Raw genomic sequence first — 18,477 nt, 5'->3', positions numbered from 1 at the left:
CTTCAAAAGGGTGGAACTCAAAAACTTTTAACTTTCCAAATTTTGCAAAGTGAAAAGTGAAAAGCTGCAAAGCTCAATGGTGGAATAGGCCTCTGCATTACAAGAAAGCAACTCCTCTCTGTCCCTCCACATAGACAAACGTAGAATCACAAACCCATAAATTCACTTACAAAAAAGAAAAAGAAAAAGAATAGAGAAGGAAAATCAATTTTTATTATTGTATTGTGAAGAATGAACACGAATAAACAGAAACAGTATTTATTTATTTATTTTTTTTTTTTACATAAGTATATGGGAGATGTACTTAACTGCTGTTGGATTGCAAAGTGGATGAATTAAGTATTTCATCAGCTATATTAAGGACAGCAATTTTAAAACGTCTTTTTTGATGTGAGTTCATTGCTTTCATGTCTGGAAGCATACTTTTAAGGAACAATAAGTCTGGATTATCATAATCACTATCACCGTCTTCAGCGTCCCGTTTTCTTTTCTTTGTTTTCGAACTATCATTTCGGAATGTACAACTTTCTGTTAGAGTTTTATCTGGCTCAGAAGACGGAAGAGCTAATACATCTTCAGTTCGAGTATCACCCGTTATCACTTCTTCTTTCATACCTCTATTTGTGGTGCCATTGTCCTCTTCATCCTCTTCCTCATCCTCTTCCAAGTCGTCCTCATTACCTCCGGAACCCCACGACACACCACTATGGTGTGAGGACAAGAATTTAACTTCTCCCGGGTAAGGCGGACGGGATTTTAAAAACGGCCGAAGGAACTCTAAGTACTCAGCCAAATAGTATGGCCTTCTAACTCTGCCATCGGCGGTGACACTGTGCTTCAGATGTCTTGTGTAACATCCTCTGATGTTCTTCCATCTTGCTCTACATTCGAGAACTGTAAATAAACAAAGAGATATTCACATTATTAAACCAGACAAAAATTATGCTTTAGAACAGTTAATGTAATGAAAAGTAGCGTGCAGTTAAAGAATATGACGGTCACTTTACTAAATTATTTTACATCACTTTTCTTACTTTGAATAACATCTTAATGCGTTCTAGAATTTTATTTTCTTCGTATACGCACGAATAATTGCGTATAGATTGATGACATATATGCAAACTGATGTGCCATGAATGAGATTATTTACGCAAATAAGAAAGCATCAACATGTGCTGCGGTATAGTAGAGGAAAGCAGGGCAAAGTAGAGTAGGGTAGGGCAGTAGAATAAAGAATAGATTAGGCTACATTAGGCTAGTAGGTTAGGTTAGGCTAGGTTAGTGCTTGTATGTTGTATTTACAAGTACTTTACTGTGAGTTCTGCAGCACTGGTAATGGATTCACACTACTGACGCTACACTTGTAAACATAAAATGCAGCTGAACTACATTGTGCAGAAATACTCAGCCGGGGAAATCTAACATAAAATAGAATTCTATTCCATATGCAGCCACTCATTCTAATCAAAAAATTATTAATAAGTAGCCCCCATATTCATAATCTGAACCCAAAGTAGATTATGTTGAAGTGATATGCTGCAAGTAAGATTTTATCAGCCTACATTATTTGTTTTATTGAAGTGATATGCTGAAGTAAGATTTTATTAACCTAGATTACATGTTTTGTTGAAGTGATATGCTGGAAGTAATTTGTTATTAGCCTAGATTACATGTTTTGTTGAAGTGATATGCTGGAAGTAAGATTTCATTAACCTAGATTATATGTTTTGTTGAGGTGATATGCTGGAAGTAAGAATTTATTAACGTAGATTATTAACCGTTATATGCTGTAAGTAAGGTTTTGTTGAAGTGCTGTAAGTAAGGTTTTAGTATTAACCTATCTCCCTAACGTAATTGGGCGAATAAGACAAATAGAACCGGGGGCTGAAGGGCAAAAGATATACATACAAGCACAGTCGCAAACTGAAACACACTTTGATACACGCGTGCACATAGTACATCATATAAAACTACAGTTACTTACGTAACTACAGTAAATAAACTATAATATTTAATATGAATCTATTAAACATTAAACAGTAAAGTATAAGAGAGCAAATTAATGTTTTGACATATATTTCCGAGAACTAAACACTTCATATTCAGAGGGCAACTGTCCTCACTGTGATCGGCCATGGCTAAGACGGCCAGTTTTTTTACCCTGTGGTTCTAAAACATACATGGAAAACAAAGTATTAAACTGGCAAGAAGAACATACAAAATTAGAATATTACGGTTTTCCATATATAAGTAGCTATATACGTAAACCATACACATCGATGGCTTCATTAGACATCTTCGTTCTTTCCACTGACTATTTATCAGGGTCATGCAAATGGGACTTATTGTAATATTATTCATCACAATAACTTTGACCAGAAGCGAATTCTTTGTTTCATGGCAAAAGATGGTTAGAATAGCTAGAACGATTATCTCAAGCGAGCTCGTTAATGCAGTCGGTTTTAACACAGTAGTACTTTTTTTTTCGCGACTGATTTACCAAAAGTTTTTGGTGGTGGCCCCCTGCCTCACGACTCTGAATCCCTGGTCAGCGGTCAATGACCTAGGGGTACCTAGAACCACTACTCTAAATTTTGCCACGAGTACCTTAGCCCACCTACTAAATTTTGATAGAGGTACAGTGAACCACTCTCTTAAATTTTGGAAATTACCAAAACTAAATATTTGGTATGGTAGTGTAGGACCAGGATGTGCACCCCTAAAAGTTTAGTTTGTCTTCCTTTTCATGGGTAAGAAAATTGTTAGTAATGTAAATTTCAGACATCTTTAACCTAATTTATTTTCTTTGATGAGATTTTAATCGCAATTGGTGGTTGCCTACATGGGTCTATTTTCTCTCATAAGTACATAGATGCTCTCTTCTCAAAATTAGTGAGGGGTGGATTGGCTTCCCCTAAGTTTAGGAATTGTAAATATATATATATATATATATATATATATATATATATATATATATATATATATTTATATACAATTTGGTAAATGTTCTCTAGGATTCGAATATGTAACTGTAAATTTAGGTGGTTCTGCTTATCCACTTCTGTAGGTAAAAATCGCCAAATTATTCAAATTGATACGTATTCACTATGTGATAGGTTATTGACGTCATTTATCTTCTTTGATGGGGTTTTATCATGTTATATGGTTTGGAAGTTACAAAAACACTACGCAAAATAGTTATGGTCTTTGAGAATTATTTCTTTTTAAATTTAATTGAGTAAAAAGATTATATAAAAATATTAATAAATCATTACATTATACTAACAAATAAAAATTTAATACATGAAAACGCGGCACAAACAGTAACCTTTAAACAAAATTTAGAGGGGATGGTCCCATGTAACCCTACCCCAGCTCCCTCGATTTTAATAAACAAGGTGTGTGTGTTCTTTTACACTTTCTCATAATCGCTACTACTTAGAGTAAAATCACCCAAAAATGGGAGTGAGTCCGTAATTTAAAACGAAAATATTTCCCAATAATTTTAGTACAGAGTACTTCATTTTCGTGCAGCATGGAATATATTTTTTTTCTGAGACTCACAATCATCTTTATTAGTTGCAGTTGAAATCTCCAAATAAGGTAGTGAATTTTGCACCACAATCTTCAATATAAAGTGTCTATCGTTACCCTTTATATTACGCGCAAGACAGATGTCCTGTTGAAGTTTGGACGTTGTTCTCGCAAGTACAGGAGAAAATCATAAATTGAATCCTGACCATTAAAGATATGTTGATGTTTTCCACAGAGTTACAAGACTGCATGAAATCGTCGTTTTCCAGGGATGCATAAGAGATTTGTTGTGCGACTAGTAAGTTAGGGATGTCCACAAGCACAGAGTAATCGATTTTCTGTCTTGCATCGCTTTAAGGTCGTAGAAAACAAGTGTTGGCTTCCTCGTATGCATGATGGAGATAACACCAGACTTTAAACACTGATCAGGAACCATGAATCATTGATGTGTAATTAGAGCAATCTCCTTACACATGTTACTGAATGTCTTATTATAGTCGTGAATGTACTGCTCTGTACTTACAAACGAGTATATTTTGAGTTACTTACTGCATTATTTGACCATTTTACACATTGGCTGTCCTTTATGTTATGTTATGACATATTTGTATGGTTGATCAAACACATCCCCCAATAAAATAGACGATTACTGTCTGGATACAAAATCAAAGTTTGACTCTTGTCACATCGGAGTCGTCGTAAGCAAGTTCAAGTTTTTGCACTGATTGAGAAGCTTCTTAATTTATATTTTTAAAAAAAGGTGCAAAAAATTTAACTACAAAATCGAATTGAAATTTTTCAAAAACTTTTAATGAATGCAAAATTTTCAAAACCAAAATAAAATTTTAACTAACATGTTTACACAAAAAAAATAATAATAATAAAACAGTAATTTAAACAATAAACTAAAAATTCAAAAACTGTTGAAAATGCTTAGCCAGTCAAATTGCACCGAGGATAGCTTTTTCCATAACCTAAGACTATGAGCTGTGACTAAAGTACAAAGTGTGAAATTGTTATTGCTACATATTAATCAGTTGTAATAATTACATCTATGATTTCAAGTTCTAAATTTTTGCACTATTGACCTTAGATTATGAGTAGCTACAATCCTAAGGTTCAAACATTTTCAAACTAAAAATTTAAAGCTGCGATTGATAAATTTTAAGCAAACATTTTAAACCATTTAAAAAATTTAACCAAAGATTTGATTTAGATCTTAGGAAGTAACTATAATCCTAAGATTCAAAGTCTGAAATCGTTCATTTATATCAATAATAATAACCTATAAGGTTTAAAATCAAAATTTGTAGTTAGAGATAAGGATCAGGTTTAACGAAAGATAACTTTCCACCAATAACTTTACTCTGTGCCTGTATTCACCCAAATGAATATATAATACAGTAAAATCTCTCTTCTTAAATGCAGTAAAAATACTCAAAACTGAAATTTTGGCAACATTTTACGCGTGGAAGGGACTAACGTGAACCATTCAAATTTACAAAAGTATATACCTAAGTCTTAGAAAACATAATCAATTTTATTTTGACAACTCCTAAATTTGAAGGATGAGTCAATTTAACCCTTCCAAATTTAAGAAGAATGTTTCATGGCACTCATGTCCAATGAACCAAAATAAGACCCTGCTTTCATACATATACAATACAACGATACCTTGTAAGATAAATTAGGTCACAAACCTCGTAAATTTATTCTTTTCGCAATTTTTTACCTATAGAAAGAAACAACATGGGTACATTTACAGAAGTATACATCCTTGTTCTAGAGACCAACAATTTCCAACATTTAAGGAGGGCCTCCTCCCCAAATTTGAAGGATATATCACTCCCATATAATTATGCCTTGCCAAAAGAAAAGCTTCATCTAAGTGAACTGTGAGGTACTATATTTCAAATCCCCATTCGTACTAATTCAAATTTCCCGCCAAAATATAAAGTGTAAATTATACAGTGAAACCTCTCAATAGCGGACACCAATGGGACATGAAGTTTTGTCCGTTACTGAGAGGTGTCCGTTACAGAGAGGTTACAGAAGTTTAATTTCTCATAACGGTAATTGTATGCTGTAATATATAGTAAATACATTTTGTATTAGCGTAAATACGTAAAATTCAATATGAAAATACTCTTATTTAGTACACATTTGAATTACTGGGAGGGATGAAGGAGAAATTCATTTCTGTTAAATCATATTATTGCTGGGCAATGTTTAACGAAAAAGCATGCTTTTTTCTCTACAACGGTAATAAAACTCATTAGCAAGTGTCCTCTAAAAATCCTCAGTACGATTGCAGAAGAAACATATGTGTGTGTGTGTGTGTGTGTGTGTGTGTGTGTGTGTGTGTTTGTGTTCTGGCACGGCATCTTCGTTGACAGAATGGATGAAAAGGCAAGCTATTGGGGGTGCATATGTTTATTGACCCAGGTCCAATCACAAAGAATGTCCTTTTAGAGAAAATGAAAAAGGAAGCCGGGAAAACTCCAACCCACACTTGTTCCAGTATCATGAGTAAAAGAAAAATGTTTCTTTTCCGAAGAAGTAAGAGAGGAAACATTGCTCGTTGAAAATATTATTGTAAAACAAACAATGTTTGTTTTGCTATCTATGAAACTGTCGATAAAGATGCAATGTCCAGACGAAAAGCATTAAATTTGTTAGGGAAAGGAAGATCTTTCGCATAGAATTCCTGGCCTTACGACTAACCCTGCATGAGTGTTATTGCTTATTCAAAATTTTCTAGGATTTCCGCCAGAAAGCAGTTTATTGCGGGAAAAAATGCAAGTTCAGCTGTTCTGTTTGATGGTTCACTCGTGAGAGATACACTTATGGAGAAAAGACTGTAATATATCGCAGAACCGAGAACAATTCCTGTCCGTTATGAAGAGGTTATTGAAACGTTTGGGGGAAAAAAGGACTGTCCGCGTCCGTATCTGAGAGTGTCCGTAAAAGGGAGGGTTTTGTTCCGTAAGAGAACATATATTTTTGACGGGACAAAAAAATCTGTCCGTATTATAGAGGTGTCCGTTATTGAGAGGTCTCCGTTAAGGGGGGTTTCACTGTATATAGTTTTTAGCATTTTAATAATAGAAGGATACAAGGTGATACTGAATTATACAGGGTGTTTCAAAACAACACCGGCAACGTTTGGGAGGTGATTCCTGACACCAAGATAAGACAAAAAGTATAGACCAACCTGGGCGCACAAATGCTTCCTTTCGGAGTTATAGGCTGCCAAAAACATGAAAAAATGAACTTTAAAGGTCCGTAGCTCCAAAACTAATGGGACCCGCGTAGTCGGGTCAAGGCTTCACTTAGGAACTAATGTGTGCGCTATGCAAAAATCCATGTTTCAGAATCAAAAGGTACTTACGCAACAATTTTTGTAGAAGCAATTTGGCTACGCGCACATAATTTGAAGTACTTACCAACTACATCTATAAAAATTGTAGCGGAACTATCTTAGGATTCTGAAACATGGATTTTTGAATAGGCCACACATTAGTTCAAGTGATGAGCAAATGCAAGACCAAAACCAAGACCACTTCCTCATTGGTTCCTAGTCTTTTCGCAACATAAAAGACCTGCATTATTAGTCCAAGTTCTAACTTTTAAAAAAATGGAAGTTTTATGTTTATATAAAGTTTAAGCAATAGAATTCATTTTGAACCTTAAAAAAAAAATGATCGACAAATTAATGAGCAAACATTAAAATTGTCTACCAGTGTGCTATGCTATAGTTTTCAAGTGAGGGATAAATTCCAGTTACGTTGTATATCAAATATCTAAGAAATTTTGACTGAACTTTTCTCAGTTTGTCGGAAATAGTTTTGTTACAGGGGTTCCAAATTACAACATATTTCAACTTGGAGCGTACATATGAGTAATATGTTTTAAGGAGAATTGTAATATTGCTGAATAATTATGAATCCTAATAATCTAAAAGTATCAAAAGTTTCGATGTGATTATTGAACGTTAATTCCAATGTAACACCTAGATCTTTAACTGTATTAGGCCTCCTTATACAAGTATTTCTAAACTTATAATCTTATTGAAGGATACTTTTGTTTCTGCTTTACGATAATATGTTACGTTTGTTTATGTTTACTCAAAGTTTATTTACTGAACACCAGTTCGCAATACTCTAAGTGGTATTGTAAATCAAGACTATCATGCATTTTTTTTTATCTTTGCGAATATGTTCAGATCATCTGCGAAAAATAATTTTTCACTATTAGGTAAGGGTCTATGTGACAAGGGCGCTGATTCCAAGGGGGCCCGGGCCCCCCAAAGCTCATGTGGGCCCCCACATTGTATTTACGAATATACAATATTTGACATAATTTGAATGCATAATTTGTCTTAAAACCCCTCATATATGCCTTCTGTATCTGAATTCCTCCCCCCCCCCCAATTTAGAGAGAAATCGGCGCCCTTGCTATGTGATCTAGAAGATAGTTGATAGATAATAGTGATTAATAAAAATGCTTAACCAAATTACATTTAGTTAGGTATGGTAGTTGATTTCTGGCTATATTATTTATTGACCAACAGTATCCCGCGCTGTCGTATCTATGCATAAGAGGTAGGTTTTAATAGCTTATATATATATATATATATATATATATATATATATATATATATATATATATATATATATATATATATATATATATATATATATATATATATATATATATAATTTAAGTAAAAGAACCTGTTCTACCTCGAAATGCTTAATAACAATTTTACTTACACAAACAGTAACACATACAAGATGATATTTATGATGATATTTGCATATTTGAGTTACTTGTTACAAAAACTAATTACGCTATGAAACCAAACTTGGAAAGCTCAGATTTTTTTTTTTTTTTTTTTTTTTTTTAGGTAACTTTTACAAGTGATAGCAATTGAAACTCACATAAGTATATGACAATCTCTCACCTGAAGTCCAAGGTTAGTTTCTTTGCACATGGCTAAAAAACGACGTCCCTGTTCAGTCTGTTGCCTCCGTTTTTCACTCTCCTCTTCTGCGAGCCTAAATCCCCATTATACCACCAAATTTTTATCAGTCTTTAACTTCAAATTAAGAGCTTTATGATTTTTTTACAATTAAAAAGTTTTATTAGTTTTTATTTTCGTTGTTCCTTAGGACAAGTTATTATAACAACAACAAAAAATATTAATGGTTCCTTTTTTTAAGGCTTTTTCTTATAATTTACTTAAGCACTATCACTTTTTTATAAATTATTATATCCATTTATTTTTCTTTATTTTTCATAACATCTGTTTTTAACACAATAGGTATAGTAAAAGGCCTTGGTTGGAGCCCTTTGGAACTGATAACGCAAAATACTTGTCTGATTTAAATTCTTTATAAACAACTGTTTGCTTACGTTCACTTAAATATGATGAAGACCATTTGGTGGGGGCTAAAGAAAAGTGATAATGAATTAGTTTGGTTTAGTAGTATTTTATAATTTACTCTGTTAAAGACCTTCTCAAAGTCAATATATATTACGTCAACTTGTTTGCCATACTTCATCTAACGAAGGCTGTAAAGTCGGTCACTATTACTAGATTAGTTATTATTGATTTACCAGTAGCAAAGTCATGTTAATAGGTTGAATTATTGGTTTAATATAATTAATAATCTGTTCAAATATTTTCGCCAAAGTACTTAAAATTGATATACCGGTAGATCTTAAAATTATTAATTTGACATTTATTATTAGATTTAGTTATCGAACAAACTAATGAGGATTTCCATTTATCAAAGAAGGTCAAAGTTTTAATGGTGGGATTGAAAGCAATCCTTGGAACCTATTTAAATATGCAAATATAGCCTTTGATTATGTATGAGGATATTCCATCAGGTCCTACAGCTGTTCTGGATTTTAAGTTTTATTAATTACCATTTCAATTTCGTATAAATTAATTTCATCACACAGCATTTCTAGGATTTCATTCTCGGTACTTGGTAAGTGTATTATGGCCACACTCGGGTCTGATGAAGAAGATACAAATACGGAGTTGAAGTATTAAGCAAAGACACTTCTGTATTTGCTATTTCGCCATTAAAGTGGAGGTCCCGCCCTTCAAACTTCTATCTGCATCTAGGGAGATATTTAGTTTTTTTTTTTTTTTTTTTTAAGAAGTTCAAAATTCTTTAGGATTATTGTTAATATTTTTCTTCCAAATTTCGAATAAATTAATTATATGCTTCCTTGATGTCTTTCTTAATGTCGTTACACAATTCGTCAACTTTTTACAGAAGTTAATTGAGATGGTAATTTTATACTTCGCTTTCGTTTTGAGTTTTTGAATGATTGTCTTTGTGAACCAGCAAGGATAGTTATATCGTGAGCTCTTTTTATTTTCACAGAACTGTATTAGACAAAGTCAGCTGGAGCTACATATGTATTTTTTCTAGCCCCGGACCTCCAGATAAATTAAACCGCCCCTGCATGTTATACATACATAATATCGAGAAAAAAAATCCTACTAAATCATTAACATTATCATACTTTTTAAAAGTGATTTCAATCTACCAACGAAAGTTCTTGATACAGTTTTAAAAAGTCAGCTTTTTTAAAGTTGTATCCGAAGACGTCACTTCTGTTTCTGTTTTGCTTTCGACTGTTGTTTGACGTTTATTACAATGGCCGGATGATGTACAGTGGCGAAAGGTGTTGCAAAAAAAAATGGGTAGACAGACACAAATACATACACATGCACACATACACACACACACACACAGACATTTTCGGTATTTTGAAATGTTTAGATCTCTGTGAAAAATATCTAGATGAAAAACTTGTGTTCCTGTTGTTTGAAAAGGTTCTGATATTTTTAGTTCTCATATTTCGTACCGTATAAAGGATGCAGATATACAGTAATCACTATTCCAAGTAAGATGACTTTTGATAATTCATAAATATAATATTAATGTTTGAGTTATCAATATTCTTTGCAATAAATTTTTACTCTGTTCCTTTAAGTATAAAATTGTATAGTTAATGAAATTTGGTGTATACTGTTTCCTTTTCCGAAGTATAGATTTCTGAATTGTACCACATTTGCTAGAAATGGGGCATTAGTTCCCTATACCCTCTTTAGAGATAGTAATTTCTAATTACTTTAGAAATGAGCTGTAATGTAAAGAAAAAAAAACGATATAAGTAAAACACCTAACCTAATACCAAATAGGGCCTACCTTAGCTAATACCTTACAGTCTTGTAAATAACCTCCATACCCTGTTGTTCATTTCGGCGAAAATATTAATAGCTCTTTCTTTGGATTCAGGTATCCTACAAAGCTTCCACACCAAGTTCTTTATTGTAAGTGTCCGTAATTCAGAGAGTGTCCGTAAGTTTTCACTCTTTTCAGAGCACTCAATGAATGTTTTCAAAAAACTGAAGGTGACGGAATGGCCAATACCATATTTAGCAGCTTTGTTGTCTCCCTGATATACGCTTTGAAGTTCATTATTGAGAATATATTTCAAGTATTCGGGAAGAGAAATGTGTTCGTAACTATCGGAACATAAGCTGATAAGTTCATTCTTAAGCTGATCTGAGCAAAAAGTATTAGGAAAGGTGAATATCAAGTCATTCAGTTTGCCGTATGGAAGAATTTGTTGATACATACTAAATTTTCTATAATTTATTAGTTCTACAATGACCAGATTTTTGTATTTTTCAAATCTTTCATCTGCACAATTATTGAGCGAAGAATCTAATATAAATTAAATAGAGTTTGTTTGTGTGTTTGTCTGTCTTTGTGCCTGTGTGCGGTCTGGGGATCAGACGAGTGGACCGAGTTACCAAAATTTGGTCACGGGTACCTTGGTCTTGGCCCCAGACCAAGACGAAACGTTTTTTTTTTTTTTTTTTTTAATTCGAACCAGAGGGTCTCAGGGGTGGCGTTTACTGGGACATGTAAAAGTACTTGTCACTCTCGCAAAAAACATACAAGTGATAGAATTGCCAATACATCTCAACTTTTCGTTGGGGGAGGGGATCTTTTTTATTCTGATGTTGGAGACACATAGGGACAATATAACAATACAGACGTTATAAAAATTTAACATTTTTAGAGGGAGCTCGAAAGATGGTTTAAAATAAAAACAAATAAGAAGAAATAGCGGTCTGTTTCTGTCACTTACAAATCCAGCTTAAAATAAACAAGATAGACAGCCCTCTAAACCTAGACAGAACCGCAAATGTCTTTTCGCAGGTACTACTACACAGCACGAGTCTTTGGACTTTAATTTCTAATGTGGCTTTTCTCTTACGCTTCTACAGATGGATGCAGCAGAGGAATAATGTTCAAGGTTTCGCGAGACACTTTGCTTTCTGTCTTTCATATGGAAGCTTTAAAAAAAAGAAAAAGAAAAAAGCTCAGAATAAATTAAAGAAAATTTTAAGTTCAGAATCTTTAAATTACCAAATTTTATGTTAGTAATTTAGGCTTAATGGCTTAATACATATAAAATTCTAAAGGGTAAACGCTGTCTACCCTGTTTCCCCTCAAGCCTCGCCACTGATGATGCACATCATAAAGGATATGATTGTCTACTGACTACCACTTCTGATGTATTTGACAAGACTAAATCTAAGGTTCGAGCTCCTTCGTGGCTAAGCGGTTAGCGTACGCACCTTTGGCGTGGAAGACCTGGGTTCGATTCCCGGAGAAAGATTATGTGGTTCGGATTCCACGTTAATCAGTAGGTCAATGTCTCATATAGCCTTGCTGCTGAATGGGACGTTAAATTCAAAATCAACTCAAATCTAAGGTTCGATTATTACCAACATTATATAATAATTCTAAATTATAATTAAGTCATAAAATTACGTACATTTTTACATTATTGGCCACAATTTCAATTAACAATCATATAGATATAGTTTTCTAATTACAATATTTGCTCCCTCTGCAATGTAAAGAATCATTTTCTAAACAAACTGTCATTTAGGAGCATGACACATCCAAGTGCGACTTATAACACTGTAATATTAGCACGTCCGTCCGTTACTTCTTACGATAACTCTTGAATGAAAGTTATTATTTTATTTATTTTTTCACAATAGATAGGTAAAGCGATTATCTAGATCGACTTCATTAACGGAGACAATCCGTTAGTATCTTCACGGGTAACGGCGTTTTTCTTCTACATGACAGGTGGCCCCGTGTAGCGTAGTCGCTAAAGCTCTCGTCTTTGGTACAAGCAGTCCCGGATTAGATTCTCGGTGGAGACACTCGGTCGAAAACGTGTAAAAGCTTTGCAGGCCAACCATATTGAGTGGAGTTTTCCTCATTCATACCTGACAAATACCGGGAGGGTACCTAACATATAGGTCCTAGGTCGCTTCCTTCGTTTCCCAATCCTTTCTTTCTTTCCTTTTCTCGGATAGTATAATCGTCGAGAATCGTCCAGAGCATATATCCCTCCCCGCTAGTCTAATGGCTCCTGGCTTCGATTCCAGGTTGGAAAGTCTTACATTTGAACGCATTACAATGGTTCGAATTGCACCTTAAAATTTAGATCCACGTCTCACGTAGTCTTCGTAATGGAAAGGGGACGCTAAACTTCAACGAATCAATCTCGGTATCAGCAGCGGATCTAGCCTGGGACCGGGAGCCTAGCCCCCCCCCCCCAGATTTTGAGTGACAAAAATGAAATGAAATGAAAGGTAATGAAATGAAATCTTTAAGTTTTACGTCCCACGGTTACGCCGGCTAGGCTAAAGGAGACGGTGATGATGAAGAATGAATGAAATGGTGGAATGAAGAAAGTGGGAGGAAACGGGAGAACCCCGAGAAAACCCACGAGCACGGTGTTTGTCCACCACAAAGTCCACACGGCGCGAACTGGGATCGAACCAGGGAACGCAAGCACCGGAGGTGAACGCTCTACCACTGAGCCACCGCGCCCCCCTGAGTGACAAAAATAATTTAAGCTATTATTTACGTTTATACATTTTTTAAAGTCTATAGTAAACTCATGATATACCTATCATAGTCTGGGTTCTGGCTGTCCAGACCAGTTTTTACCTTTTAGATGCGCCACTGCTCGGAACTTCTATAGTGTCAACCAGGGGCGGATCCAGGATCGACTTCTGGGGGTTGTCAAAATGCTACTTTTAAGGCCTCCATACTCTGGGATGGATTTTATTTATATATATAAAATAAGAAAGTTCCCTCTTCTGGGGGACGCGATCGCCCGCCCCCTGGATCCGCCCCTGGTGTCAACATAGACATCAGAACCTTGTCCTTCTCTCCCTTCTAATATTCCAAGTTTGATGGATCAACCCCAAATTTAGATGATGCACGAATTCATGAACAGATGATTATTACACTTCATACAAACATTAATCTATATTGAAGGAAATAGATTCTAAGGAGATGCTTGCGCACAACGCCATAATGCATCGTTGCCAAATTTATACATTTACTGTGTCAGTCACACTATGGAAGTTCCTTGTTGTGCGTTGCAATTCGAATTAATCGAAATTAATTTAAAAAAAAAAAAAACTTGCCTTCAAACAGTTCTGAGAGCTTCCTCTCATCGTCAAAGTTTTTTTTTCTTCTTAAAATGTTTACATTTCGCTAGAAAACGCTGAGAAATAATTGTTCTTAAAAAACTTTCCCATACTTCACTTTATGGACAGTGATAGTAAAATATTTTGCTTATGCTAGACTAAACTGAATTTGTAAGGCGACCTGGACTTCGGTTGAAGAAACGAACTATACCTGCATTTAGTCCAATGTCCTTTAAATACAACATAAATATTTTTTGTTGCTAAAATGTGGGTTTTAATGCATTTTCTACTGTTATTTTAGGTAATCCGGACTTTCGTTAGTTCAGTCAACTTATCCCTCAATTAGTCGGGATTAATATGCTTTTATAGTATACAAGAATTAAAAAAGGAAAAAAAAACTAACAGGAAAATATGAAATGTTTACCTGGATCGTTAACTTCATTAGCGATAAATTCCCATGCCTCGTCTTGTTTCAACTTATTGTTGTAGTCACTGCAAGTAAAGTCGTATATGCATGGCAACTTCTCTATCAACGATACAAATTTAATATTGAAAACAGGATCCTCTTTCATTGCAGTCACTCACCAGATCCGCGATAACTATGGTGGACACGAGAGACCGACGCGGAAACAAAACCAGTTTCCCTTTACTCCATTTCTCTCCTTCCTTCATTGGCAGCGCAACGAGTGGCACGCAACACATAGCACATGCAACGTAGCCTCGCTGCTTACTCCTTGCTTGCTTCTTTCTCCCTCCTGCTTCCCCGCTTGCTGGGCAGATCACGTGTCATGCCAGTTGTCACGCAAATACAAAGTTGCTACCGAGACAGTGGCGGATCTTGAAAAGGAAATCACATCACTACAAAATTAAATTTTTATCGCTACAAGATGAGGAAATAAAGCTTCATACTACTTCAGAAAACTATATCGAGGAATTAGTACAGTGGTGAAGATTTTTTAGAAACTGCTATACAGCTCGCTGAACTAGCGACGAGCGCACTACGCTTGCGCAACTGCATATACATTCTTGTCAGCAATAGCACGAACACAGAGATTACAACACTAATTTAGATGGGAACAGTGTTCGAAGTGGAAAAAAAGCAGAGGCGGTATGTTTTATTACAATTTTGACCCAACAAACTGGTTATTTAAATATTGTCTTGATTACTGAAAAACCAGAGACGGTATGTCCTCATTACTGAAAAACCACCACATACCGTCTCACTTCGACCACTGAAAGGGAATGAAAATAGTACCGGGAAAATACAGATAACACATGTAGACAGTGGCGTATTTACGATTTTGTTTCGGGAGGGGCTATGCTAACTTTCGGGGGAACTTTGCCTGAAAATGCGAAAATTTACCTGGGTTCAAATCCTTGCCAGGTTCAAATTTTTCAAATGTTTCAATATCAATTTCAATACATACTCTGTGTGACAAGCAAGATCTTTCCAGAAAGAAAGAAGGTGTTGTAATGAGGAGAATTGGAAAAGGTCTGTCAATGGAAACAATGATTTACAAACGTATTTCCAGCAGGTGTTTTAGATTTGATATTTTCAGCTAGAAAGAAGGTGTTGTAATGAGGAGAATTGGAGAAGGTCTGTCAATGGAAACAATGATTTACAAACGTATTTCCAGCAGGTGTTTTAGATTTGATATTTTCAGCTAGAAAGAAGGTGTTGTAATGACGAGAATTGGAGAAGGTCTGTCAATGGAAACAATGATTTACAAACGTATTTCCAGCAGGTGTTTTAGATTTGATATTTTCAGCTAGAAAGAAGGTGTTGTAATGAGGAGAATTGGAGAAGGTCTGTCAATGGAAACAATGATTTACAAACGTATTTCCAGCAGGTGTTTTAGATTTGATATTTTCAGCTAGAAAGAAGGTGTTGTAATGACGAGAATTGGAGAAGGTCTGTCAATGGAAACAATGATTTACAAACGTATTTCCAGCAGGTGTTTTAGATTTGATATTTTCAGCTAGAAAGAAGGTGTTGTAATGAGGAGAATTGGAGAAGGTCTGTCAATGGAAACAATGATTTACAAACGTATTTCCAGCAGGTGTTTTAGATTTGATATTTTCAGCTACTTTTAAGCATTTTCTGATTCATGCGTGGTCAGTGTTTTTTTAAAATATATCTTTGAACATACAGTATATAATGAAATAATACATTACGTACACAGCTATTTTGGGATTAATATATGGTGTTTATTGGAAAACACCCTCTGAACCACAGAGATTCATCTCAGAATGGAGAACTGTTTCGTGCGTCATCTACTCACAATTTCCCTTGCATAAAGACCTGACTCAGTGCTACCAACTGTTGTCAGTGCCGAGAAAACTCACGTGTAAGTTGGGTTGTGTCTGCCCAGGTGTTTTATAAACTGCAAATTATCTGGACCTCAAGTAATGGAATTAGAGCTCTTAGGAGAAAGATACTTTTGCTGATAGCTGTACATTATTGTCACAATGTGCTACAAATGAGCAAAGAGGGTTGCAATGAGTAGGATGAAGGAAGAAATACTGAAAATACATGTTTTTGCTCTGGGTGCATAGGTCGCCCGTATGCGAAAGATATGCAGATCATCTCTAGGTATACACAGGAAAGATGTATCCCTCAGGTCCTCCCTCGCATCTTCAAAACGAAAGATTGTTAGAGGCCCCAAACCTAAAAGAGAAACAGGAACCAGTGGCAGATCCACACAGGGTTTGGGGTCCCTGCGATCCCCTAGCTTTTTCACTGAGAAAAATAATTGAAACTACTATTTATATAATTTCGAAAGTTTATAGTACGCTGCCTTGTATTCTTTATTGGGAAAATTTTTGAAACATTAAATATAGTTTCAGTTGCATTTTTTTCTGTTATGTAATGTGTAAAATAATATTTGATGTCCACAGTGTCAGTCCGACCTAGCCATAATATCTATTGGGAAAGAGTTAAGTTGGAAACCGCTGCAGGACCCATGAAAAATTGCAAACTCATGATAGTTTGGGTTCTGGTTGCCCCCAGTTTTTACTTTCTAGATTCGCCACTGAGAGGAGCCGTTTTGTTGCCACTTTTTAATTGTCTTTTAATTAATTCTCTATGAAACTTCAAACAACCAAAGGCATTCGTAACAAAGAGGACAAAGTGAATTTTTCATGTGGTTGGATTTCACAACAGAAAATGGCTAAACATAGCTACTAGTATTTCGCAGTAACTTAGCGAATTTGAAACAAATGGCTAAGCAAATAAAAAATGAAACGAAATCTTTGAGTTTAACGTCCCACGATTATGTCGTTTAGGCTAACGGAGACGAATGATTAAAGCAAATGACTGATGATTGAAGAATTGCGGAATGAGAAAGTGGGAGGAAACGGAAGTATCCTGAGAAAACCCACGGGCACAATGTTTTCCACCACAAACTTACTTAGTTGGGAATCGAACCAGGGACACCACGCACCGGAAGTAAGCACCTTACCATTGAGCCACCGTGCCTAACCCAAATAGCTAAGCGTTCAAGGTATAGGATGAATGTAGTAAAAACGTATTCAGAAACCGGAAGAACATTCGACCAAGCTTCAGCCATCAATATACAGTATACAAACATTATTCTGACAGAACATGAAACACTTATTTCTTGATGGAGGAGAACTGATTTAATTTCGTATTTTCCTGACAACTCCGTATAGGAGGAGTGACTCCAAGACTGTTATGCCAGTTTCACCGCCACTGCTGATCTGAATTCCATCTTGTAGAGCTCTGGAGCAACTGCTGATTGATTGGTTGGATTGGAATTTACTGTCCCTTTCAGCATAAAGCCTATGAGACGCACACAGAGCTTGACATTGGATCTGAGCGACATGAATTCAACAAAAATTAAGCCGCGTGCTCACTTCAGCTTTGTATACTGCTGTAATGATTTTATATTTGTCACTCATCGTCATCATAGGTACTCTGCTACTATTGGCAGTTCATTTGTCACAGCTGAGAAAATTCCATGCTCTAAAGTCTTCTGCTAACTTCGTCTTCACGTGCGAGTTTTCTGTTTTGATATCGCCCATTAATTATAGTCGAGTTAAAACTCAAGTTTCGAGTCGAATCAAATGTAATTTTCTCGAGTCGAGTTGCGAGCCGAGTGACTGTTTTGAGGTCGAGTTTCGAGTCGAGTCGAGTTAGATAAATGGCTCACTCGTTTTAATTCGTTTTGAGATCATTGCTTGTTTAGACTGGAAAGCAAAGCTATGAGAAATATAAGCAGTAATGTGGAATAATTTTAGTGTTGTTTACGAGATAGGACACTGCTCTCATCTTGTCTCGTCTCCATTAACAAGACGACAATGGATTTTTATAACGAGAGAACCTCAAATGTAGTGAGTAGCAATATAAGTATATA

General features: G+C 35.3%; 1 protein-coding gene across 1 annotated transcript; it reads right to left on the bottom strand.

The window, feature by feature from the left end:
- Positions 1–244: 244 nt before the first annotated feature.
- On the bottom strand, positions 245–15,006 carry LOC145690701 (uncharacterized). Its single transcript, XM_081765863.1, has 2 exons — positions 14,526–15,006; positions 245–894 (listed from the first exon to the last, which is right to left on the bottom strand). The coding sequence occupies exons 1-2, from the start codon at positions 14,671–14,673 to the stop codon at positions 305–307; spliced, it is 738 nt and encodes a 245-aa protein (XP_081621989.1). The 5' UTR covers positions 14,674–15,006; the 3' UTR covers positions 245–304.
- Positions 15,007–18,477: the final 3,471 nt, after the last annotated feature.

This window comes from Thermobia domestica, chromosome 7, assembly GCF_964235325.1.
Source record: "Thermobia domestica chromosome 7, izTheDome1.hap1.1, whole genome shotgun sequence".
NCBI classification, from domain to species: domain Eukaryota; kingdom Metazoa; phylum Arthropoda; class Insecta; order Zygentoma; family Lepismatidae; genus Thermobia; species Thermobia domestica.
This window is presented reverse-complemented; position numbering and strand designations above follow the sequence as displayed.